General features: G+C 41.1%; 3 protein-coding genes across 8 annotated transcripts; 2 read left to right on the top strand and 1 right to left on the bottom strand.

Annotated features, from left to right (window-relative positions):
* Positions 1-292: 292 nt before the first annotated feature.
* LOC102712129 (probable serine incorporator) lies at positions 293-7,063 on the top strand. Of its 4 annotated transcripts, none has more exons than XM_015832737.2 (12): positions 293-705; positions 3,055-3,416; positions 3,529-3,688; positions 3,776-3,800; positions 4,511-4,600; positions 4,720-4,891; positions 4,984-5,057; positions 5,167-5,236; positions 5,344-5,415; positions 5,533-5,672; positions 5,805-5,878; positions 6,544-7,063. In XM_015832737.2, the coding sequence occupies exons 2-12, from the start codon at positions 3,069-3,071 to the stop codon at positions 6,609-6,611; spliced, it is 1,293 nt and encodes a 430-aa protein (XP_015688223.1). In that variant the 5' UTR covers positions 293-705; positions 3,055-3,068; the 3' UTR covers positions 6,612-7,063. The 4 variants fall into 4 exon arrangements, with proteins under 4 accessions (XP_015688223.1, XP_015688224.1, XP_015688221.1 ...); XM_015832738.1 differs by lacking the exon at positions 293-705 and adding an exon at positions 1,981-1,995; XM_015832735.2 differs by lacking the exon at positions 293-705 and adding an exon at positions 2,742-2,947.
* A 6,286-nt stretch (positions 7,064-13,349) lies between these two features.
* Positions 13,350-15,080, top strand: LOC121053791 (UDP-glycosyltransferase 75C1-like). Its single transcript, XM_040521580.1, has one exon. The coding sequence runs from the start codon at positions 13,424-13,426 to the stop codon at positions 14,885-14,887; it is 1,464 nt and encodes a 487-aa protein (XP_040377514.1). The 5' UTR covers positions 13,350-13,423; the 3' UTR covers positions 14,888-15,080.
* A 3,488-nt stretch (positions 15,081-18,568) lies between these two features.
* On the bottom strand, positions 18,569-26,396 carry LOC102715614. Of its 3 annotated transcripts, none has more exons than XM_015843698.2 (6): positions 26,046-26,396; positions 25,879-25,942; positions 23,466-25,748; positions 20,384-22,036; positions 19,565-19,814; positions 18,569-19,472 (listed from the first exon to the last, which is right to left on the bottom strand). In XM_015843698.2, exons 3-6 carry the CDS (start codon positions 25,620-25,622, stop codon positions 18,895-18,897), a joined length of 4,638 nt encoding a protein of 1,545 aa, XP_015699184.1. In that variant the 5' UTR covers positions 25,623-25,748; positions 25,879-25,942; positions 26,046-26,396; the 3' UTR covers positions 18,569-18,894. The 3 variants fall into 3 exon arrangements, with proteins under 3 accessions (XP_015699184.1, XP_006643832.1, XP_015699185.1); XM_006643769.3 differs by having other exon boundaries at positions 18,569-19,466; XM_015843699.2 differs by having other exon boundaries at positions 25,879-25,931.
* Between the last annotated feature and the right edge of the window lie 669 nt (positions 26,397-27,065).

The following is a 27,065-nucleotide window of genomic DNA, read 5'->3' as shown; positions in this document are numbered from 1 at the left end:
AAATACATATATAAAATTTTTATTCATAAATTATTTTTTATCATTTGCAAATATGTTGTTCAGTTTTTTCCTTAAATAAACCAAACGCCCACCTCAGGACGGTCCAGATTAATCCAACAACAACCAAACACAATAAGAAACACGTACACTCCTCATTTCGCTAAATTCATATAATCCCATACTAGTACATGTGGTAACACAGATCTATCGAAGCATGGCCAAGAAGATATACCGATACACATAGAATTCCACATATTACATATATCTTCTTCTACCACCCAAGGACTGTAAAAAGATAATTTTCTTAAAAGAAAGATTTGATTTATGCATGGACAAGGGTCACTCACACGCCCTGCGACCACGAAGGTGCATGTGTGGAGAGGGACGGGCGGCGATGCCAAGTAGGCCACGGCCGCCAGGTAAATTCGCTTGCTTCGTTTCCGGCGCCAAAAAAAAAAAAAAACTCAAGAAAGAGAAGGCACCACCGCGCAGCCAGCCACCCCCGCCTCCACTCGCCTTCTTCCTCCCTGCACATATGCGGATGCTGCTGCCAGAATAAAACCCAACACCAATGGCGCCGCCTCCAGCCACAGCCACAGCCACCTCTGGATTCTCTTCTTAATTCGTCGTCGTCTTCTTCGTCTACCTCGCGATCCTCCTACTACATGTAGGATCGGTCGATCGATTGATCGATCAGCTGTCGAGGTAACTGAACTGAACGTCTTCTCTCTTCTGGCTGATTTCTTGTTGTTGTCGTCGTCGTCGTCTCCGTTGGTAGAGTTCGTTGTCTTGGCTTGTGGATGGAGTTCCGCTGGCTTTGGTTTGCAAGCTAGCTGTGAGACGTGTGTTTCTTGCGTGAGAGGATTTCTTGGCTGCTTTAGCTTCTCTTGCTGCCAGATTCTTCTTCTTGCAACACGGCTAGCTTCACATCGATCTGTGATTTAGTTATTCGGTTAATTCGCTGGAAACATGTAGCTGTATGAAGAACAATCAATCCTCTGTCGTCGCTTTCCCAGTTTAATTGTTTAGGTTTCCTGCAAATTAGGTTGAGCTGAAGGAGATAAATAAGTTCATTAAGCTCAAGCTGATGTATCTATCAAGTTTTCTTGATAAGATTTTGCTGTAGTGTAGAGTATGCGCAACATGCATCCGTTACGAAATGATTGTGGTACTTAGATCGTTGGCCAATTTACTTGCCTAGAGTTGATTGATGTGTTCTCAAGTTGACATGCTTATCCTCGCAAAAAAAAAAAAGTTGACATATTTATCGAGTTCTAGATAAGTTATTACTACTCTAGATCATAAGCCTTTGTGCACAAACTAAAAATATTGTTACAAAACGAAACGAACTGACAGCCACAAAACAATTCTAACCAGGATCATAAGTTCATGACGGATAGGAAAAAATAGCATGCATGCGTGCCACTACCAAATTAATAGCATCTGAAAAAAAAGTTTACTGATTCTTAGTTGACACGTCACACATATGTAGTACTATCAATCTATCATTTCTCAGGGAATTTTACCCAGCCAAATTCCTTTGCTTTCCTCCTCCAGTCCTCCTACACCATCACAATATGCTTTTGCTAGCTCTACTGCTTTACTGCTTTCTCTACAAACATCCAAAAGCATCATCAAAATTCAGATGCAGAGCCATGCTCAATGTGTCCTTCTCCTTCAGGGAGAGTCCAGTCCATGGAGCTCTCTCTTAAAGAGAAATTCTTTTTCTCTGTCTTTAATCCTAATCCTCCTTTAAAGCTAACCATGTCATCAACAATTCATTCATGTTATCCTCATGCTTTTAACCTTTTTTTTTATTTGTGTTCTTCCCTGTCCCTGTCAACTGAACACAGAGAAATTGCTCACCATAACTTTTGCAGTCCACAGGCCTTGGAAGAAAACCTTTGAGTGATGTTGATTCTTGTGCAGATTTACACACTATCCAAACTAATCATGAAAGCAAAAAGGAAGGTAGAACGGGAAGAGTAAGATTAAGTCCGTGTCATTTTCCTCCGCAAATTTTGGATTTTTCATTGACACGCTTCCCATGCTGAAAAAAAATTGTATATAATTTTTTTTGTTTGACAAAATTTTAACTTAGTACTAGTTAATTCAGTTGTTCTCTCAAATTGCTACCGTAAAAAATCAGATGATCGAAAACTCAAAATCTTGATAAGGCCTTGTTTAGTTCTCAAAACATCACATCGAATCTTTGGACACCTAAATAGAGCATTAAATATTTATGAAAATTAAAACTAATTACGCAGTTACGGGGAAAATCGTGAGACGAATCTTTTGAGACTAATTAGTGCATAATTAGCCATAAGTGGTACAGTAACCAACATATGCTAATGACGAATTAATTAGACTCAAAAGATTCGTCTCGCGATTTTCAGGCGAAATCTGAAATTTGTTTTATAATTAGACTACGTTTAATACTTCAAATATGTGATTGTAGATATCGATGTGATCTATCTCCCAAATTTTTTTTGGAACTAAACGGGGCCTAACTTTCAGACGAGAACTTAAGTGACACATAACTTTCCTGATTAAGAAACACCGGTTTCTTTTCTTGCAAACTTAGCACAACTAGCAACATAAGTTTAGTTAGTTAGTTAAATGCACATGCTGTCAATTTATAGTTAGTTAATGTTTGAGCCGTACGGATTTGCGTTTCTTGCCTGGTCAATGCGAGTCAAAGATGACGAAAGCTGCAGTGGGCTTTCCTACGAAGCAAGACACGAACAAACAAAACCAAACAAGCACTCTCTTTTGGGGAGAGAGCTGCATGCATGTCTTTGGTGCCAAGGAAGAACATCGCTTTCAGGCCACGCGGCGGCGACGCCCGTCCGGCCGGCGAGCTAGCTGAACGAACCGAGCAAGAACATGACGCGATCTCGTGGGGTCACGGATCGCGTGTGATCTCGATCGATGTTGCGAGACAGTTGTGTGTGTTCTTTTCTTGATTTGATTGCTTTCTTGGTTTGCCTGAATCAGTTGGTGGATCCTGCAGTGCATGTGTGATGGGTGATATGTGTGTGTGTGTGTGTGCAGGCGTGAGGTGGACGATGACGCTGGGAAGCGCGACACCGGAGACGGAGGAGAGGGCTGTGCGCGGCGGCGGCAATGGCGATGGCGATGGCGATGGCGGCGGCGGCGGTGAGACGGCGAGGTGCGTGGCGGTGGCGGTGGAGGAGGCGTGCTGCGGGTGCGCGCAGCTGGTGGTCGGGCCGCCGAACCCGATGATGGCGAGGTACGTGTACGCCTTCGTGTTCCTGGCGACGAACATGCTCGCCTGGACGCTCCGGGACTTCGGCCACCCGGTGCTCGCCGAGCTCCGGCGGCTCCGCGGCTGCCAGGGCGCCAGCTACTGCCTCGGCGCCGAGGGCGTCCTCCGCGTCAGCCTCGGCTGCTTCGTATCCTTTTCGCCATCGATCGCAAGAAGACTCGAGATTTCAGTTTCCATTGCTTCCATTGCTGCGATTCTTGGGTGGCTAGCTGTGTGACCTTGACGATGGCGACCACCAGCTCTTCTTCTTCGTGATGTTCGCGTCGACGGCGAGGACGAGGAAGACGCACGACCGCCGGAACTCGTGGCACTCCGAGTGGTGGCCGGCGAAGATCGTGCTGTGGATGGGCTTCACCGTCGTCCCCTTCTTCCTCCCCTCGGTGCTCATCCAGCTCTACGGTCAGTGCCCTCCATTGTCACCCCCATTCCTCCATGCGTCTCGCTTGCTCGCGGCTGCTCATGGTGTTCGTCTCAATTTCTTTTCAGGAAAGGTCGCGCATTTTGGAGCAGGGTACGCGTACGCTTATTAGCCATAGTCCCATGCATTTGCTCGGTATAACAAAAAAATATCTCGAGGTATCGGTATCTTACGGAGTTACGATACTAAATTGTTTCTGATCGTTGGATCTAACCATATACATACTATTCAGCTAGATACAATGGTGTAAAATAATTTAGTACCGTAAGGTACCGATACCGATATTTTTTGTTGGACCGGAGCAAATCTCTTATAAATAAGAGTTTTTTATTATTCTTAAAAAGTATCTTGAGGTACCAAAAATTTTAGTGCAAAATTCTGGTATCTTGAGTTACTAAATGTTTAAATTGAAAAATATGATACTTTGAAGTACCTTTTCAAAAATGTTCAAAAAAACTCTCACAAAAATTATAATTTTTAGTCCCCGTAGCAACTACTCTCTGTTTTTTTATTGAGCACCGTTGACTTTAATATTATGTTTGATCATTCGTATTATTCAATATATATAATTATTAATTATTTTGTTATTATTTGATTTATTACTATATGAACTTTAAGCGTGACTTATAATTTTCTATATTTATATAATTATTTTGAATAAGATTAATTATTAAATATAGATCCAAAAGTCAATAAAAGAAAAACGGAGGGAGTACACGACATTTTTAGGGCATTCTGTTGAATCAGGTGTTACTATCTGCGTAGTCTGATAGATGACATGAACATGATGCACAATTGGACAGGGCGTTTCTGGTGATCCAGCTCGTGAGCGTGACCCGGTTCATCGGCTGGCTCAACGACTGCTGCCGTTCAGAGGCGAACCTGAAGAGATGGTAGGGTTTGGTTCTTTTTCGCAGTTTCTGGCGGCTGATCAGACACACCTGATCAAGCCAGCCGTGTGTTCGTATGGTTGTTGAGTTCATCGATGGCATGGCGGATGGGATGGGTGCAGCCACATGCAGGTGCAGGTGGTCTCCATCGCCGCGTACGTCGGCTCCATCCTTGGCGTCGTCCTCATGTACGTCTGGTACGCGCCGCGGCCGTCCTGCAAGCTCAACATCCTCTTCATCACCGTCACCCTCTTCCTCGTCCAGCTCATGGCCGGCGTCTCGCTCATCTCCAAGGTCCATCCAGCCATCTCGATTCTCTCTGAATCTCTCTGAATCTGCATTGCTGAATGCTGATGTGTGTGTGTATGTTCTTGGTTGGAGTTCAGGTGAAGGCTGGGTACCTGGCGCCCGGGCTGATGGGGGTCTACATCGTGTTCCTCTGCTGGACAGCGATCAGGAGGTATACTGCATTTCAAAGATTCAGATACTTTCATAGTGCAAGTTTGCAAGTTTGTATCTTTGTTTGTTTCTGAATTTTGATCCTTTTTTTTGAACTGAATCATGAACAGTGAGCCTCACACGGAGATCTGCAACAAGAAAGCAGAGGTTGCAACGAGTGCAGACTGGGTTAACATCGCGGTAAGCATCCGAACGAATTCTTCAGAAATGGAAAAAAATTTCACAGACTGAACAATGCCATCGACATAATTGATAATGTAAATCTGAACAACGAAATGTGGATGCAGAGTTTCGTGATCGCGGTGATCGTCATCGTCACGGCGACCTTCGCCACAGGGATCGATTCCAAGTGCCTCCAGGTCAGTATGAACCGCAGCCAGCTCCAACTGATCACTGATCAGTGATCAGTCGACCAAAAATGTAGCATCACCATCCATGGAAAACGAAGCTGAATTTGGGTGAAAGCAAATCTGCAGTTCAAGAAGGCCGAGAGCGAGCAGCCCGAAGACGACGACGTCCCCTACGGCTTCGGCTTCTTCCACTTCGTGTTCGCCATGGGCGCCATGTACTTCGCCATGCTCTTCGTCGGCTGGAACGCTAATCAGACCATGGAGAAGTAATCATCGGAGATCAATTAGCATGATCTGTTGCAAATTAACCATGATACGATACTCTGCTGCAATTAACCATGACCTGATAGTTCGTCCATTGCAACTAATCACACGAATCAATTGATTGATTGCGCCAGGTGGACGATCGATGTTGGCTGGGCGAGCACCTGGGTCCGGGTCGTCAACGAGTGGCTAGCTGCCATCGTGTACAGTAAGTGAACAGAAATGCACTGCAATATCTAGCCACGCAATTACGCGAGAAATTTGGCTCGTAATATAGGATACGGGCTTTTTTATCATCCTTAAAAAATATCTCAAGATACCAAGAATTTTAGTACAAATTTTTGGTATCTCAAGATATCACACTTTTTACGCTATATGGTACCTTAAGGTATTTTTTCAATGATGATAAAAAAGTTCATATGATACAATTACACATATGAATTACTTCTTCCGTCTCAAAATATAAATGACTTAATAGCATTTAAAAAATGACTTGCTCTGTCTCCAAGTATGATATATGTATACATATATTATTTTTTCAACCAAATGCTCATTTCATCCCAAAGTAAACAAATCTAGCATTGGATGAGACACATTCTAGTGCTACAAATATGAATTAGAATATGTTCGGATTCATAGAATTATAGCATGTCCCATTCAGTAGCAGGTTTATTTATTTTGGGATAGAGGGAATACAAGCTTCCACCACTCGACTTCTTCAAACATTTTTCCTCCTCAACCGATCATAGCATTTTCATATTTAGTTTCACCAACTTTCTTAATTTCATCCCTAAAACTTTTTTCTATTATGGAACAAAGAGAGTAGTACTGGATGCTGTACATTTACTGACAAAGTGTTGGTTGCACTTGCAGTATGGATGGTGATTGCTCCGATTGTCTGGAAGGGGAGGCAGGTCGGCTCATCGCCAGAGTGCACATGACACAAGCAGAAGCAGCATTTGCAAGGATAAGAAATATACGGAGAAGCAGCTAGCGAGTGATCCAGTGATGGAAAAAACTTGGTCAGTTATACACGAAATTACCTGCATGAACAGGGAGATGTATATGTACAGCAGGAGGCGGCGAAGGAGAAGGAGAGAACAGTTTTGCTTTTGTCGCAGCTGCTGCAGCCAGTGCAGGTAGAGGCATACTATGTGCAATTGCATTCATGCCCACACGAGTGAGTGTAGCTAGAGCTTCGATTTCTCAGTTCCTATTCTGTTACTGGAAGGGCAATGCATTGAATCAACAGGCATAGTAGTGAAAACTTGCTGTTGAACATGCAAAAAAAAGAAGCACACTTTGAAGCATACAGTGACTTAATTCACTTTTGACACACTGCCAGGTGAGTCAGGTGACTAATTGCTGTCGCTTTGACACACCGCAAAAGATCCATTCAGCTATCTGAAAGTATGAATACACTTTACCAAACAAATCTCTCTCTCTCTATCGCATCGATGAAAAAGATTTACTCCTAGCTACTAGTGTTAGGTTAGAAAGTCATCACAAAGCTGGTGCCGGTGAGACAATTATGAGATCTCTTGCATGGATCTGAATCTGGCCAGGGATACGTTTCAGATATTAATACTCCTATCTACTACTTCCTCCTGTGTTGTAGCGGTGAGCTGGAACAATGTGGGCAGGACACACCACGAGGCATATGTTTGTTCTGCAATAGTTGTAGCGCCGTCTAAGATGGTGTTTGGATCCATAACTTTTTTAAGTCATCAAATATTTGACGTTAATTAAGAGTATTAAATATAGACGGATAATAAAACTAATTGTATAAATAAAGACTATTTCATTAGACAAATTTTTTAAGTCTAATTAAGCCACGATTAGCAAATATTTACTGTAGCATCACATTCGTTAATCATGGACTAATTAGGATCAATAGATTCGTCTTGCGAAATAATCTAGAGTATGAGATGAGTTTTATTAATAATCTATATTTAATATTTCTAATTAGTGTCTAAACATTCGAATTGACAGTGACTTAAAAAAGTCCTATAGTATTCCAACAGGGTCTAGCTGACAAGAACTACTATCTAGTTCGTCATTGCGAACGTCAGAGTTTGAGACATGCCTGACAAAAGAAGAACCGATCAAATTTGCAAATGAGGCGGTTACATATACGTCATATCGATCTAAAATTTACGGGTCAGAAAATAAACTAAGATAAAAACATCTTCAAAATTTAGAGTTAAAAATTTAAATTTTAACTTATAAATATTAGAAAAAAACAAAAGACAAGGGTGTCACTTTGACTTCTCTTGTCACTCATGGATGTATAAGTTGTAACAAGATCCAGCTAGCACAGCCGGTCACATCGATTATGTCGACCGACAGGGGAGTGCAACTGCAACTGGGATTACGATGAATATGATTAGTTTAGTTTCGATTGGGATCTACTTCTTTTATTACCCCAAAGATATCATTTTTGACATATCTTGTTTCTCATACAAAGAATTTAGTTTTTAAGTAATTATTGTATTGAGTTTAGTAAGTGAAAGAAAAATACCTGGAAATTTGAAAAATTAGTAACTAATTGATTCGCCAAAAGAACACAGTAATGATTATCTTACACCCCAATCTATTCGTTTCTGTTTATAATTATAAGCTAAAATTTAAATTTTCAATCTTAAATTTACACTTGATTTTAGGGATTTCTTTACGAAGTTTATTTTTCAGCCTTAGGATTTAGATCGTTGAGAATATGTATCTAAAAATTTTATTTATAAATTATTTTTTGTTTATAAATATATCATTTGACTTTTTCATAAAAAAACAAACAATCACCCTGCTAAATACTTTCTTAACTAGAGCAAAAAAATATGTTGAAATGATAAAATTACCCCTCTAGCCAACAATGTTTGATTGGCTTGGTTTGGTACAACCAGAACATCTCTCCCCGTCATCTCCAAAACCCTGTAGTGGTGGCCACGAGCAGGTTTTCAACTTATATTGATTTTTCTAAAAATATCAAATTACACATTATGCAACAATTAAATTTGTCATCACCGCAAGTGTATGGCTGCCATACATTATATTCTACTCACTCGATTTCATATCGTAAGTTGTTTAAATTTTTTAGTTACAATGTTTGACTATTTGTTTTATTTAAAAAATTATGAAAATATCATTTATTTTTCTTGTGACTTACTTTATTATCAAAAGAACTTTAAATATGACTTATTATTTTTTATATTTATACTAAATTTTTAAATAAAACAAATAATCAAATGTTACAACTATTATAAAAGCCAAACATCTCGTGGACTGCCTCCTTTTAGGTCAAAGCTAAAAGCTCATGGCCCAAGATGGATTCTCCGTCCGATTGGGTCAAAAATAATAAATAATTTCTGCATAGTCCTCCAGCAAACAACCATTGTTTGGAGCCATCCTTCACCCACGACATGTTTTATTTTATAATGTTTAGCAACAAATTACATGAGTTGCAGGTATTATATACTCCCTCTATATTTTTTTTATATGACACCGTTAACTTTTAGGTTCACGTTTGACCATTCGTCTTATTAAAAAAATTATATAATTATTAATTATTTTGTTATAATATGATTTATTATTGTAGAAACTTTAATTATGCATTATAATTTTGTATATTTGAATATAAATTTTAAATAAGACGAATGGTCAAACATGATTTAAAAAGTTAATGGTGTCATACATAAAAATAAAATATGAAGGACTAGTAAAATTTACCTAAAACAAAGTATCACATCATGTCAACTTGTGTATATTTAATTATCGTTTGTTGAGACAACTATACAAATGTAAGGGTTTGAAAGTGCGATCGTCAACAAATTATCGCTCCCCAACGGTTTCACTGGTTATCACGGTAACCGTGTGGTTAACAACAGTAACGGATAAATTCAAACAAAATTTGTTTTAAAAAAGTTGAATTCTAATTTTCCTTTTTTAATTTGACATTCGCTAGATTATATCTAAATGCGAGCTAGTTTGATTGTCGAAAGAGGTTTTCGGACACGAAGAAAAAAACGATTTTCACGGCTAGCCTAGAAACCGCGAGATAATCTTTTGAGACTAATTAATCTATCATTAGCACATGTATGTTACTGTAGCACTTATGACTAATAATGTATTAATTAGGCTTAAAAGATTTGTCTCAAGATTTCTTCCGTAACTCTGCAAATAACTTTTTTGTTTCATCTATGTTTAATATTCTATTTAAGTGTCCAAAGATTCGATGCGATGTTTTTAGGAGAAGATTTTTTGAACTAAACAAGGTATGGTTTTAGACAGTAATTTGAGTCTTCTGTTACAGCGATCAGCATTACTCTCTCATATTTTTTTATATGACACCATTGACTTTTGATTATACGTTTGACCGTTCGTCTTATTCAAAATTTATATCTAAATATGCAAAATTATAAAAGCATACCTAAAGTTCCTATAACAATAAATCATATTATAAAAAATAATTAATAATTATATAGTTTTGAATAAAACGAAAGGTCATACGTAGATCTAAAAGTCAACGACATCATATAAAAAATATATAGAGAGTATTAAACACATTATCTCAGGTCTATAGAAACTAGTGACGGTGTACCGACAGTGTATTTAAGGCCAGTCTCTGTGTTCTTGGTTTTATTTCACAGTTATCAAGAGTGCCACATCAGATTTTTGTCCCTAGTCTGAGAAATGAAACAATTTCTCTCAGTGCCCAGTTTCGTGTCACGTTTTTATATGCTTGATAGAACATTAAATTAGTGTATGGTGTTGTGATCAAATATGCCACAGTAAGTATGTAGCTACTTGTATTACTATACAAGTACTAGCATACAACAACAGGTATGAACAAATTAATGATTTTCATCACTAATCAAGTTTATCTGAAATTAAGCATTACAGAATGTGCCGTGCGCCGATAATTCACCATAACAGCCAAAAAAAAATGTTGTATGCTAGTACATACAAATGCACAGGCAACCAAAAATAATGCCAACCATGGGCCAGAAAAAATAATACCACCTCATTATTCACTAATCAGGTAGATAGTTTACCATGGATTTTGGGGTTGTTTCCTCGATGGGATGGGAAATCAGTGTTGATGCTGCCTTGAGAGCCTGGCCATGGACAACCGCCTTGCTGTGGCGGAGGCGGCGGCGGCGGCGACGGCACCGGCGTCCGCGAACTATTTGCTCAGGATCCATGTGTGAGAGAGAGGCGAAAGCAAGAGGGATGGATGAGGGAGCGCGGCGGCATGCGGGAGAAAACGAGCTCTCGAGGGCGTGGGGGAGAGGCGGGAGCGCGTGGACGGCGAGTGGCGGAAGAGAGAAGCCGCACGGGATCTAAAAATTTCAGCTGAAACGAATCTGAACGCCTCAGTCGCGTTTCATTCGGGTTTCTTCTCGTTGGAAACGATGCCAGAAGCGTTTCACTGGGATGAAACGGGTCCAATCTCTCTCTTAATTAATTTCTTGTCATCCGTTTTATCTGATCGGCATCTAATTAAATGCAAATGAAACCTCCCACTGAGACTGACATAAGCGTCCTTTTTATCCTCACGAATACTATAGCCATAGACTGTAGCACTTCATTTTGAACCATCCGTCAAGGATGTACAGGAACGTTCAAAAACCCACAAGTTAGGGCTGGTTACCATAGTGCATCTGCTTTTTCGTCTTCAATATAGAGGATCACATTTAGTTTCAATAAGATATTAACGGGGTCAGATATTTATGGACATGTTTAGTTCTTTAAAGTTTTTCCTAAAACATCATATCGAATCTTTGGTCAACTAAATTAAGCATTAAATATAAATAATTACACAGCTAGTAAAGAAATCGTTTCACGAATCTTTTGAATCTAATTAGTCTATGATTAACTATAAATGTTATAGTAACCCACGTGTGCTAACCATTAATTATGCTCAAAAGATTCGTTTTGCAGTTTCTATACGAGCTATATTTTTTTCATTCGTATTAAAAACTCTTTTCTATATCTAATCAAACATTCAACGTGACACTTATAAATTTTATTTGCATGAACTAAACGGGCCTGATACAGTGGCGATCCCACGTGTACTTTCCTGGAGTTCCTGCACCCACGTAAATTATCCAATTTTTATTAAATTATATCGTATATATAAATATAAAAATTAAATAATTAATATGTATTGAACTCTAATAACCTATGTTCTGCTTCACCGCGTGATATATGGTTGTTTTAAGCTCGTACTTCTATAAACGCACTTTTATGTAGGAATGGTGGTAGGGCCTACATGTCCACGACGACTTCACACAGAATGGTGGAGTGTAGTGATATGTGTCTTCTAGAAGTACTACTGTGCAACGGAAAAAATATTGAATAGCAGAGGAGCAGTAGTATGTTTTTTTATTCTATTAATTGAGGGGGTGAAAATTTTTGCATGTTATATTGGATCTTTGATTGGATGTTGGAGGGGACTTTCAGACATGATCGAAAAAAGAATTTCACGGCTGGCATGGAAACCGCGAGACGAATCTTTTGAGCCTAATTAGTCTCAAAAAATTCGTCTCATGATTTCTCACATGACTGTGTAATTAGTTTTTCGTTTTATCTATGTTTAATATTTTATTTGGATGTCTAAAGATTTAACATGATATTTTTGGACTTTTAGAAACTAAACCGGGCCTTAGCTCACGGACGGGCAGATCCGCGGATACCGCTCTCACTTTTGTTCACTTCTGCTTAGAGTTAATCCTACTACTACCTTCGTCCCCAGCAGCTTTATTTTTCGTTTTCGTATCTAACGTGATCATTCGTCTTATTTATAAAAATTATATAAAATCTTAAAAAAATTAGTTATGTATAAAGTACTATTTATATTTTTATCATTTAGTAACAACAAAAATATTAATCGCAAAAAAGTTTTAAATAAGATGAAGAGTCAAAACATTATATCAAAAAACTGAAAAATAAAGTTATTATGAGACGGAGGTAGTATAATAGTAAGACGTAAACTGGCTAAATACTAAGTGAAAGAGATAAGAGAAAAAAAGAGAAATATCGGGTTGTAAGCTTACAACCAGTTCTAACATAACAATAAAGAAGCTCCATGAAAGAGACATGTTGACCCTGTATTAATTATAAATAGCTAATTACTGTATGAGTGAGCTGAAAGAAGTTCAAAGGGATTTTATAGCCGGTTTGCTGGCTACTACCTTCGTCCTATAATAACTTTATTTTTTATTTTTTATTCAACGTTTGACTATTCGTCTTATTTGAAAAATTTGTAATAGAAACGAAAAAACTTAGTGGTGATTTTAGGGGGGTCTAGGAGGTTTTGCATAGTAGTTTATCAGCCTTGCTCTTAGCACATTATAAATTGAAAATTGTAACCTTAAATAATGGTGATTTTAGGAGGTTTTGCATCGTAGTATATTTTTATCTAAATCTTTTAAATGATAATACACGATAAAAGTTTTATTTTTAAATTATTATTTATTTTCAAATATATCATTTATCTCTTTCGCAAAAAAGAACAAACAATCACCACGCCGATGTGAGCTGGTTACCACACAAGGTGCAGCGTTATAAAAAAATAAAAAAAAAACAATGTAGGTGCAGCCAGTGTGGCCCCCATGGCTTACGTCAGCACCGTCCGCTCCTCCATTTCAAAAGCAGCAGCAGCCGCAGCAGCAAGCCACCCTCCACCACCACGCACTCGCCAACGCCAACGCCAACCCCACGTCTTGGCTCGCCGCCGGCGAAAGAAGCAGCAGCAATGCCGGCCCTGGAGGAGGAGCCGCGGCCGCAGCCGCACTTCCTCGTGGTCACGTACCCGGCGCAGGGCCACATCAACCCGGCGCGCCACCTCGCGCAGCGCCTCGCGCGCGCCACGGGGGCGCGCGTCACCTTCTCCACCGCCGTCTCCGCCTGCCGCAAGATGTTCGGCGCCGGTGCGGCGGAGGCCGGTCAGGAGTTCGTCGACGGCGCCGGCGTCTGCCACGTGCCTTACTCGGACGGCTACGACGACGGGTTCGACCAGAGGGTGCACGACAGCGCCACGTACATGGCGCGGACCAGGGTCGTCGGCGCGCGCACGCTCGCCGCCGTCGTCCGGGGGTTCCGCGCCGCCGGCCGCCCCGTCACCCGCATCGTCTACACGATGCTGCTCACGTGGGTCGCCGACGTCGCCCGCGACAACGGCGTGCCCGCCGCGCTCTACTGGATCCAGCCGGCCGCTGCGCTCGCTGCCTACTTGCACTACTTCCGCGGCACCGACGGCGTCGACAAGGCCATCGCCGCCGCCGCGGTGGCGGGCGACCCGTTGGCGTCCGTGCTCGTCCCGGGGCTCCCGCCGCTCCGGCTCCTCGACCTCCCGTCGTTCCTCACCGTCTCCTCCGACGACCCCTTCGCCTTCGTGCTCGACACGTTCCGCAGCGTCGTCGACGTGCTCAACCGCGACGACGACAGCCCCACCGTGCTGGCCAACACGTCCGACGCCATGGAGCCCGAGGCGGTGGCGTCGCTGCGGCAGCACGGCGTCGACATCGTCCCCGTCGGGCCGGTGCTCTCTTTCCTCGATGCCGCCGGCGCCGGCGTCGCCAAGAACGGCACCGCAGCGTCGTGCAACGACCTGTTCAAGCAGGACGACACGGGATACCTCGAGTGGCTCGACGCGCAGCCGGCTGGCTCGGTGGTGTACATCTCCTTCGGGAGCATGTCGACGATGAGCCGGCGGCAGATCGCCGAGGTGTCTCGCGGCATGGCGGAGTGCGGCCGGCGGTTCCTGTGGGTGTTGAGGAAGGACAGCCGCGGCGAGGACGACGACGACGACGTTGCCGCCGCCGCCGGCGAGCGCGGCGTGGTGGTGGAGTGGTGCGACCAGGTGAAGGTGCTGTCCCACCCGGCGGTGGGGTGCTTCGTCACCCACTGCGGCTGGAACTCGACGCTGGAGGCCGTGGCCTGCGGCGTGCCGGCGGTGTGCGTGCCGCAGTGGTCGGACCAGACCACCTGCGCCTGGCTCGTCGAGCAGCTCGGCGCCGGCGTCAGGGCCACCGTGAGCGGGGAGTACGACGGGGTGCCGGCGGCCGGCGAGCTGGTGAGGTGCATCGACGTCGCCACGTCGGAGGCGGTGCGCGCCAAGGCGGCGGCGTGGAAGGAGAAGGCGCGGGCGGCGGCGGCCGTGGGCGGCTCGTCGGAGAAGAGCCTAAGGGAGTTCGTCGGGAAGGCTCGGGCCAACTAGATGAAATTATTATAAATTCATAATGAATTTATTTGAAATGTTGCTCAAACTAATGTAAACTGGTATTGCATCGGTTTCACATTATACGTGAATCCAAGTATGAATTTAGGTAGTAGGATAAAACTTATGTGGGAGGAGTAGATGAATTTCCTACATGTTTATGCAAATATATGCTTATGGCATATTTGTATCACCTCCTTTCGTTTCAAATATATATATATATATATATATATATATATATAACCATTTCTAATATTTAAATTAATATTAATAATAGTTCTTATTCCATCAAGCACTTTCTATTTGTAACTCTTCCTATTTTGTTTCTATCTACTCTTTTATCGCATCGATTTCTTATTTGTCTAGGTACGTCATAATTTTTTTATTAATCATTACTAAATCATCTATAAATAGCACAATATTTTTTATGTACAAGCGTGTGTCTATTTCCTCCGTCTCATAATAAGTTTAATCTTCTGTCTTATCTAAAAATAAAATATTATGGTTAGTACTTTTATTGTTATTAGAGGATAAAACATAAATAGTACGTGACTATTTTTAAATTTTAATAATTTTTAAATAATACGATGGTCAAACATTAGATCAAAAATCCAAGACCGTACCTAGAAAGACGGTATTATATTATATAAGGGCACGTACAACGTTGTCTTTAAGTCGTCCGTATGTTATGAAATTTGCAAAAAAACACCGCCCCATCTAATAAATGACCACAACGTCTCTTCACGAAGAGACGGCAGGGCTGCGTGCTTCAGTGCCAAACCAACACCGCTAGCACGGTTGTACATCGCGTCTCGTCTATTCGCTAGCACAATTGATTACCTTGATTTATGTGTCAAAGGATAAATTAAATATTTTACAGAACAAGTCATTATACAGGCTATCTATTTAGCTGTCTGTGTGTATCAAATAGACAACAACTGATAGTTATCTATGTGTATCAAATAGACAATAACCGTTTAGTCTGTTTAATTGCCCTAAACATACATATATCTATCCATTCTAGAGGTAATGATTGTACACAGCATGTTTCTCTCTCCTCTCCTCTCTCTCTCTCTTCACCACGGAGTCACGGTCAAAACTTGTCCATGTGACAACCCACTCACTCCCCCACTCACCTGCTGCTGCAACAACGTGTCGGCGTGCTGCTCCATCAAACGGTTGGCTGGGGAAGCATTTCCATGGTGTTTCATATTTTTGTTTTTGATTCTTCAGAATTTATTATTAACGGTTCATCATTTAAAACTCGATGTTTCATGTGCCAGAGCGAATGCTTCACTATTTTAATACCTCGAAACAATTTTTATCTATATGTTCCATAATGGATTAAACAACGGTCGATTTTTTAAGAGTAATCTCCCTATTTTAGTTCATATTTATGCATGTACATCTTGTATACCACTAAAATTTCTCACATATTTTCTACTCTCAACCAATGACAACATTCTCCCATTTTATTCTACCAAATTTATTACTCCCTCCATCCCTAAATGTTTGATGCCGTTGACTTTTTCATATAGTTTGATCATTCGTCTTATTCAAAAAAATTTATAAAATATGCAAAGTTATATATATACATAAAAGTATACTTAACAATAAATAAAATGATATAAAAATAATTAATAATTATATAAATTTTTTGACTAAAATGAATGGTCAAACATGTATAAAAAAGTCTATGGCGTTAAATATTTAGAGACATGTGTAGTAATATCTATGCTTAGCTCTTGAACTTCTTTTAGTGTGGGACGGATAGAGCAGCAAACAAATGCACTACCAAAACACATTTCAATGTGGGGTTATTGGAATTAATTTGATGTTGTTGATGTTAGTGTAAATCATTTTAAATTCATGGAAGTTTAACTTAGTGTGAAATTAAGATAACTAAACTCTAAAGTGTTTGGATTATACGTCGCACAATAAAATCTAGATATTTGACAAGGCACTTGTATAGCGCTCTCATGAACATACCCTACGATCAAATCGAGTTTATTTGACATAACGGATGGAGCAATTAAACGGTACTCCCAATAATCAAACTACGAACTCTTATTGAGTTAATCATGGTGCCTCGATATCCTCGTCGTGAATGTGATTGGTTCAGGTTCACATCATTTGACATAGCATGGAGCAATTAACTCAATACTACCTCGCATAATAATTTTATTTTTTTCTGTGTCTAACATTTGATCATTCGTCTTATTTGAAAAAAAATTATAAAAAGACTTAAAAAAATTAGTTACGTATAAAATACTATCCATATTTTATTATCTAGTAATAATAAATATATTAATTATAAAACAATTTTAAATAAGATAAATGGTCAAACGTTAGACACAAAAATACGAAAAATGAGATTATTATGCAACCAGATAGTAAGAAACAGAGATCGAGGGAGCTAGCTTCTTTGAATGCGCCGACATGGACAAGAAACAGAGCAGACGATGTTGCCATGTCACCTAGAGAGTATCGTCATTCACCATTGTAGTTATGGAGTTGATTGTTTGGATTTTTTTATGTATTTATAAAAAAATATGAATAAAACTTTTATATGTGTATTCTTGACAATCTAAATCCAATGTTGAAAAATAAAGGTCGGTGAAAAATCTTAAAATTAATTTTAAATTCAAAGTTGAAAATTTAAATTTTAACTTATACGTATAAGCAGAAGAAAAAAATGAAGTGATATTTAAGTTATTTTAGTATTATACCCTAATTGAAATTCGATTAAAGTCTGAGATGTTAACTGAAGACTGTCTGGAGTAGTTTGGCAGTACGTATTAAGAGCATCTCCAAAAAATGGTTAAATTTTGACACTCTAAATCAAAATTTAGTCATTCATTTTAGTTTTGGTAACTCAAATTCATAGAGCATCTCCAGGAGACTATCCATCATCACTCTCCAAACCCTAGCAAGGAAAGGATGATAAAAGGGTCCCACCGACGTGGGACCCATGGATAGCAGTTGTGCTAGTGGGAGAATAAGTTGCTAGATTTGACTATTGAGAAGTCAAGTTTAATCATTCAAATGGCATGACAAAACAAATAGTTATTATCTTAAAGAGTATTTTTTATATAAAATTATCAAATTTAAGTATGAAAAGTGAGACTCTTCTCTTGCAACTTACCAATGCCCAATTCCCTGGAAAAAAAGTTTATGTGCAACTTACCAATGCCCAAGTAGCCACTCCCTAGATCTTTGTAAGCAGGACAAAATTAAGCTGTATTGCCGGATTAAATTATGGGCCACTCCCTAGATTGTAATGAAATGCTGCAATTTCTACTCTGCACGACCAGAATCTTCCCTGGGAGTGGGACACCAAGCAGTGGTCTTCGCCATGAACCAAACAATGGCCACAATTTTTCTATTGGCACAAACCAGACACCACCAGATGGACACAGTTTTTAGAGCTACTACCAAGCATGTGTGATGTGTATGCAGTGTGCGTGCCGCAACATCTGCATCTGCATCACGCTATGTCTACGTACAATTCAAGCAAGAAAGCAACAGACATTGGGACCCAATTGTCAGGCTCATAATAAGCTCATTATGTACCACTTCTTTCTTTTTTTGGTTTTCTTTGCGGCAGAGGAACTGTCAACTTCTTGCCTGGACCCAGCTCTCAAACATCACAACAATGACAGGACAGAGGATACATCATCGTTATGCAGAAAATGCCGGGCTGCACCAACACCTGCCTACCATTTTGGCCCATTTCCCCCAACAATACGTTAACCGAGAGGTCTAAATAGAAGAGAAGGGAAAAAAAAAAGAAAAGAAAGAAAGAAAGAAAGAAGAGAGAAGAATCAACATATGTACAAATGATGAAAGAAACAAAAAAGAAAAAAAAAAGAGAAGATGGGAGAAATGCTATCTACTGACTTGATTGGGATGGAGCAGAAGAGCTCCCTTCTATCAACAAAAAGATGATGAGCAGTGCTTGCATCGGCTCAAGCCGGAAAAAAGCTTCGTTGTTGTTGTCGTTGTCGTCAGTTGTCCCTCAAATCTCTCCTCCCATGGTCCCGGGAAGAAGAAGAGGAGTCCCTGCTGGTGCTGGAGGCCTTGATTGCGTCGGCCATCATGAGCGCAACCGTTGCCCTGTGGATGGCAAGGTCAGCCTTGTGCATCAGCAGGTGTGCCTTCTCCCTCTTCATCCTGGCCACGGCCACCGCATGCTGCGCCGCGCTAGAGGCGTCTCGCTGTTTGAGCTCCTCTATGTCGACGACGCGGGGGCTATGGGATGCACCTGGGAGCAGGTGCTTCGAGCTCGGCCAATCGTGGATGGCCGCGTTCCAGTGATCAGGCGCGCCTCGCTTCGCTCTCTGATGGCGGAAGGAAGGTGGCGGCTGGTGATCCTCAGAGAATGCAAAGCTTGCAGTCCTTTTGCCATTGTTGATTCTGAAAAACCGCGGTGTAGAACTTCTTTCCATACCATCAAATGCACGAGGGGATTCTGTTCTCACAGAGAGCCTGGGAGAGTACCCTGTTGGTGAATAAATAGAACCACCGTCATAGGATTCACATGCCCTCCCATCCCCAGCATATTCGCTGTATTTTTTCCCTGGTACTTGAAAGAAACATGAAATTGTATCAGCAAAATAATGTGAAAACATGGCACTGGACGAATGATTAGATAGACAAGATACAGAAGAAGTGAACCTGGTCGGTAAAAGCCATCTTGCTCTCTTGAAAAACTGTGACATCCTGAGGACATAAGTTTTTTATGGGAGCGCTGTTTCGGTCCCTTGTATGGTATTTGGGGCTGGAGTCCTCGAGGCTTCAAACAGAAAGCGAAGAAGGAAGGTTTTGGAGGCAATTTCTCTTGGTACCCATTTGACGAACCTTGTATTCTGAGTACTGTTGACTCCCATTCCTGTAGCTGCTTCTCGTAGATCTTCCACATAGCAGACTGAAAAAGATACGAGTGCAAGATTAGAGGCTATATGCACCGAATTTATGGTACACTGCAGTTTACCCATTTTGTTGTATTCAAACATAGCAACCGAGGGAGCATAAAACCAATCATTTTCCTAGATGTGTCAACAATTCCAACACAATTCATGCCTCCTTAAATTCCAAGGATAATACACTCATCTTAAGATGACTTCATGCCATCCAATATTATAGGGAAAAAAACAAAGTGGCAAACTACCTCCGTTCAAAGTATGATGTTTTGCTTTAATTAATTGCTGCTAAAGCTGGGAACAAAGCACAATGCTCCACCTTCCACATAGAAAGAATAAACACACATGACCATAAAATTACTAAGCAAAAAACTAACTGAAATTTAGTTTAAAGATTGACCATGGAGACAAAGCCGTTCACTAAAAAAAGTCTAGGATAGTAATTTGACTAAATTGCAAACTATGATATTTCAATAGGACCTGAAAATGAGCAAACCAACCTGTCGCCTCATGCACAATTAGTACAAAGTTATAGGCAGCAAAGGCAAACCAGAAGATGGTAATATATGTTCACCTGAAAGTGTCGAATGAGTGGCATCCCCTTTTTCTTCCTCTTCTCCTGCCAATAATCATGTATCAATTTAATGGTGTCCAGTGGAATGTTATCGCTATCAAGTTCCTTCATCTGATCAACAGTGAGTTCATTGCAGTTGTGGCTATAAGCAAGTTTCTCGAATTTGTCCATGATCCTCTCAAACAAGTTGTCTGTCAACTTGCCTGGGGTAATGTCCTCGCCTACTTTCTTACTCCATCTTGAAAACCATGCTTCATCATCACTGTCCATGTCATATATCACTCGAGATTCATCAAGTGCCATTTCAACATCTGTTCCAATATGGGCAATATAATCTTGAGAGCATACAAAGGGTGCAATGTCATGATCATCATAAGCTTCAACAAAGCAAACACCAGGAATTGGAATATTCTTAACAGATGCAGCTCTAATATTATGACTATAACATTCATAGTGCATTTGCTTGAAAATCAACCACTGACTTCTATCAGGGAACTCTAAGCACCATTCTGCCCCTCCTTTCCATATCATTGCATGTGTGTAGCGGTTTGTTGCCCCTGGCTGCAAAGCTTGACAAACTTTGTGAGCATACTTAGTTCCTTCTGCAAGCTTCACACAAATCCTCCGTTCACTCTGCCCATCAGAGTCAATCGTGATCTGAGTATCATACTCCCTCCATCCTCTATCACCAACTGTAACTAGGACATTTGCAACACAAGTCAAGGACTCAGGACTGCTATGTTCGCTTCTTGAATTATCAGGAAGTCTCTTTGCACCGTTTGTCTTTGCATTGCTATGAGACTGTATCTTGCGGAAATGTCCTTTGTGTTTTGAACCAGGTTCATCACTTCTAGGAGAAACTGAGTACGAAACCAGAGTCCGTGGCTTCTTAGAACCACCAGCAAAACCTGTCATCATAACATCTTCTTGCCACAATTTTGAACCATCTCCAAAAGCACGTGATATGGATGTAAATCGGTTTCGATGGGAGGTAGTCCTGGGGGCAGTTGGTGTAGCACGACCAATTGGATACTCATTCAGTTCCTGTACTAAGTCAGATGCAGGCAGCAGAGCCTTTTCATCTTTGTTAAGTAACTTATCATCTGGTAGATCTGATGTCTTATCTTCAGGAATTATTATAGAACACCTCCTTTGATTCTGTGGAGGGCAAGTAGAAGTAAGGTTGCCAGAACAAGGGTTGTCAGCATCCATAATTTGATCTGCAAAACTCCTGCTTGTTATGTTGGCACCACCAATACTGCTATTATTACACTCCAGACTCGCCGTTTCAGTAGTACTGAGCTTGCTGTTAGCAGGACCAGAATGATTTATGCAGCCAGCAGTACCCATATCCAAGGGACCAGCATCAGATGGACTGACATAAACAGAACATGCTTCAGAAGCAGAAGCAGCTAGATGAACCAGATCCTCTTCTAAAGTAAATGGCATGAATTCTGGAAGACCATTAGAGGTCAAGTTGCTTTCACTGCGCAATTTTAAGTGGTGAAAAAACAGTAGTGAAGGTGCAGCTGCCACATCCAGATGATTTTGAACAGATTCACTTCGCTCATCAAGACAAAAAATGACAGGGTTGACATCTGAATATTTTGATTCTGTGAAAAACAGAGAGTCCTGAGCATCGATTGATAGACCCTAGTTAACAAAAGAGTAATTATCAGTAATAAGAAAATTTTATATGAACCTACTACTTATTCGAGCACAATATGATTTGCCCCGGTGCATTCAGTGTGATAAAATTATTTACAAAGTAACTAAAGGACAACGGCTAAATGATGGAACGATCAAGGAGAGATGAACAAGTAAACAGCAGTTGAGATTGTCAGTTTATTTCAAAAGTTCAAATAGATGATTCCCAGTGCAGATAAACGAACAGAAATCAAGTGAGGCATCTGTAGAAAATCATAAGTGTGTATACGTTTCTGGGAAAGAAATTGTATGCAGAATATACTACACCAGAAATCACCAATCAAGAAATGGCATAGATCAAGAGAAGCCTTCTCATTATAAAGGATAGCAAACAAAGAAATATCTGACAACATCTGGTACTTAGTTTGCTGTAGGTAGCCCCATGGGACCAAAAAAAAAAAAGTATTCACCCAAATCTTTGTATTTTAGGATACTGTTTCAACAGTACTTATGCAACAAAAACAATGCAAAGCAGGATAGTCAAAAGGGGGAAATCTAGGTCTAGTGCTGAATAAACCAGAAGGGGTTAACTTACAATTGAACTGAGCACACAAAAAAGGGGAAGACGACTAGTAAAGTTTAGTATTTTACGATAACTCAATTAAGATTAGCATTCTACCTATGTTCTAGTAGCGCTCCCAAGAAGGAATGGTCAACTTTGTTGTGCTTTTAGAAAACAAAATAGAAGGTGCCATATGGTGGTTCCACCTAATTTGTCTAAATGCATAACCACATTGAACCCCTAATAAAGTAAAGAACTATTCAGCTTCCACAACCCCTCCCCCCTCCCCTCTCATCAAGTGACAAGCCCATAGGAACTATTCCCTTTGTTTCAAGTTTACTTGTCATTGTAGCAATTCTGACAGTAAACTAGGATGTATAAATCCTTTTAAGAAGTGCTAGTACTAGTATGGCTGAATTGATGAATGGTAAGGTACCTCTAAAAGTGCTTGGAATTTGAACATGATGCTAGAATGGCAAGTAAATTGAAATGGAGGGAGTAAAGAATTTCATAAGAATACTGTTGAAATTTCACAGGAAAGCAGTTCAATTCCCATATTAACTGCGACAATTTAATCATGCACTCAAAGGCTCCATGAGGGACCTAAATAATATTCAATCAGTAAAATGATACATCAGCAATTCAGGAATCAGGATAGATCTCTTCTGAAGACATAGTGCTCCATATTGACTAATACACAATTAGAGTTAACCCTCTAGTGTGCAGACATCTAATAGTTTTATTATTAATGAATGTATTAACCAAGAGATAAGTCACATTTTTATATGAAAAAAAGACCCACGCATAAGTACCAGAATTGAGAATCAAAACAAGAAAATTGATCAATCTGCACACGTAAGGTGGATATGGTACCTTAGATAAGTGTTCCATTGAAGTACAGACACTTTGATAAGCCCCTGTGCAATTCATGAGTTGCTTTATGTTAGCACATCTGCAATTAACTTTGGACAGCCCCCTTTTCATATGGTCATGTTGCAGCTGTCCTTCCAGATGCTTCCATTTGGGGTACTTTATCCCCACAAAGCTGAACATCACAAACACCACTTGGCTTCTACCATGCAAACCAGATATCTGAACTCTGACTGACGTGCATGGTATTTTTGACTCATTGCATGTGCTCTGCTTGGAATACGAATTGAAACTTCCAACAAGTAAACCGAAAAAGGATACAGCTGAACTTAAGCAAGTTTCAAGATGCAAGTGTTTCAATCCTAATGTATTATCGACAAGAAGTATGTCCAGACATACAGCAGGCCACAAGACAACCATTGCACCACGGTGCAGGAGAACAAGGGTATTAAGAAGCCAGACATGGCATGCTTCAGACACAATCTTATAAATAGATTTCAATGGCTGGATCAGTAACAATATGCCATGACTTCTCAAAATAGCATTTTCAGTACCAGACCCCCGGCCAGCAACTGAAGCAAACAATGCACCAGTAATTTCTTTGCCTTTAAGATCAGAATCTTGTTCTGAAATGTTGAGAAATTCATTCTTTCTCCTGCAAGATCGCTTCCTTGAATAAACAAGGCGAAACCTGCTATCCACAAGTGTAGTCCTGTCTTCAAGGATCCCCTCGCCCCCATTTGCAGGTGAACCACCAGTGGAGCACAGAATAGACTGTTTTTTGTCAAACAGAACAGGAGCAATATCTGTATGAGTGAGATTTCGATTATTTGCATTACTAGATGTAGCAGATCTTGCATAGTTTGATCTAGACAGCAATGAAACAATAGGGCCTGACTCAGAACTTCCCATGCTGTTTCCATCCATGCCTTCCCTCTCATCCACTTCATACTTTGGTTTAAATATCGACCTTGAATCATGAGGATTAGATTTCTGCCGAGCTTCACTTGGCAAAAGGAGGAGCTTAATCCTCTCATTTTGAAGATTGATCCATTCCTCATCTTTATCATCATATCTAACATGATGCAACCTTGTCATCGGATCATATTCTTTAACCAGTCCAAAGTACCAGGTCTCATCCAGAGGCCAAAACACCCGAATCCTCTCTTTTACAATGCGAAATGGATCCACATCATGAGGGCTGACTTCATAAAAATGACGGCGCGGGCGACGCTTCCGGAATGAAGCTTTGCCATCACGATTCCGTAGCAACCTTGGAGCTGCCACACCCTTGGTTTTGTTGCACGAATCCTTGAAATGGTCTGAATGCTGAATATAGCATGCGTTTGATGATCTATTCGGTGGTTTTGTACTCTCCCTCGGTGCACTATCACATCTATTATCTGATAGAGAACAGAGCATCCTAGCAGCATTTTCTTCCAAATTAACATTCTCCTCCTCTTGAGGATGCAAAGAGCTTTCCTTGATAGGAATAACATGTTCTGATGGTTCACCTGAAAGACTTGGCTGCTTTTCGACTGAGACATCATTTTCAGAACAAAAATTTGTGCTGTTGTCTTGACCACAAGTGCCATTCTCAACTTTCACGTAAGTGACAGGGTCATCACCACCAACTCTGTTCTCCTTAAGAGCCTGTGATTTCCTCTGCCTGTTCCTCCTCTGGACCTGAGTAGCTTTTGCAATGCCATTGGATCGAGGAACCTTGGAACCTCCCGTACCACTCTCGATACTGACATTCTGAGCCAGCTTCCTTAACCTCAAAACACCATGAGGCTTCCTGATCACCGCAACTTCACCTGAATTAACTGAATGCTCCAAGTGGCCATCCTTATTTCTTGAGAACGAACGTTCATGTCGACCATTGAAACTATCTTCGCTCCACGTGGAATCACCTGAGCTGGTTCCTGCTGCATCTGGCCCATTAAGTTCCACTCTATCAGAACTCGGGCTAGTTCGCTTCCTCTTACTCCCTGCAGATGAACTGCTTGAAGGCTCCTCCTTCCCACTCCCATTCTGTGTGCATAATCCTTGCCTCTTCCCAACCGACGCACTCTCAGACAAAGTCTCCTCTCCATCTAAACCCTGAACTGATTCAGTAGCATCCGTTGCACTAGGCCTGTCACTACCACTGGATTCCATTCACAAGCCCAGAAAGCCAAACTCCCCAAATTTCACCTTCCATCATACGCGAAGTCCCACGCACAGATCTTGGTGCCTCATCCCGACCACATAATCCACGGATTACAGCAAATGCAGAAAAGAAGCCTGAACAAACCAAGAAAAAAAACGCTACGGTTGCATCAAAAACGGAACCTTGCAAAACAGTAGGCACCAATCTAGATCGGAGAAATAAAAGAACAGCAAAAAAAAATAGATGGGGGGAAAGACCAGGCACCTGAGCAGGAAGCGTCGATCCGACCACCGAAATCGAGCCCAAAATCGCCGCGGCTGCAGCGAAACTCCGAATCAGACAAACCATCTCAGTCCTCCTATCTCAGCTCCGCAGATTCCACACAAAAACACACACCTTTAAGATGAAAAAAAATAAAAAGAGCAGCTCACCTCGGTCGTATCAATCGTGCGGGCGGATGCGACCCACCCGCGGATCGGCGCCAAATTGGGGGGCGGAATCGAACCCTCGCCTGGAAAAAGAACCGATCTGCAGCAAAAGCCCCTTCCCAAGCCCGATCTAGCGGGGGCAATCAGCGCTCCCCTCCCCCCCCCCCTGCCGCCACGGGAAGCTAGGGTTTCCTTTTTTTTTCCTCTTTTTTTTTCTCCGAGACGTTTTAATTTTCTTTCGCGAATTGGGGGGGAGGGAGTGGTGGTGGGGCACAGCTAAGTGGCGGTGGATGGCGAGACGGTGGAAGGGGCTGCGGCATCCGGGGCCGTCCGATCGCGATCGGACGGTCGTGCTGCTTCCGAGGTTTGGGCGGGCTTCGAGGCACAGCGAAGTGAAGCGGGTGCCTTTTTGGCAAGGAGATTTGGGGTGGCTTATTTTGCTGGGTTTTTTTATTTTTTTATTTTTCTTTGTGGAAAAAATAGAGAATGGAAAGACACTGAAGGTTCTTTTCATGTTTCTTCCTGCTTTTGGGTTGGGAGGAAGGTTCCAGTAAGTTGGGCTGCAGCTAGTACAGGTGCTTTAATGTAGTTTTTTTTTCCTTTCTTTCTTTTTATTTAGTTATAGGAAGGCCTAAATTAAACCAATGGGAGTCTCTTTTTTAGGCCTTGTTTAGTTTGTAAATTTTTTTTGAAAAAACATCACATCAAAACTTTAAACGCATATTTAAAGTATTAAACATAGTCTAATTACAAAACAAATTTTAGATTCCGCCTGGAAACCGCGAGACAGAATCTTCTGAGTCTAATTAATCCGTCATTAGCATATGTTGGTTACTGTAGCACTTATGGCTAATTACGTTCTAATTAGACTCAAAAGATTCGTCTCACTATTTCCTCCATAACTGTGTAATTAGTTTTAATATTTATATATATTTAATGCTTCATTTAGATGCCCAAAAATTCGATGTGATGTTTTTGGAAACTAAACACCCCCTTAAAAGAATAAACAACAACAATAGGTCA

The sequence above is a fragment of the Oryza brachyantha genome, chromosome 1, assembly GCF_000231095.2.
Source record: "Oryza brachyantha chromosome 1, ObraRS2, whole genome shotgun sequence".
Taxonomy (NCBI): Eukaryota; Viridiplantae; Streptophyta; class Magnoliopsida; order Poales; family Poaceae; genus Oryza; species Oryza brachyantha.
This window is presented reverse-complemented; position numbering and strand designations above follow the sequence as displayed.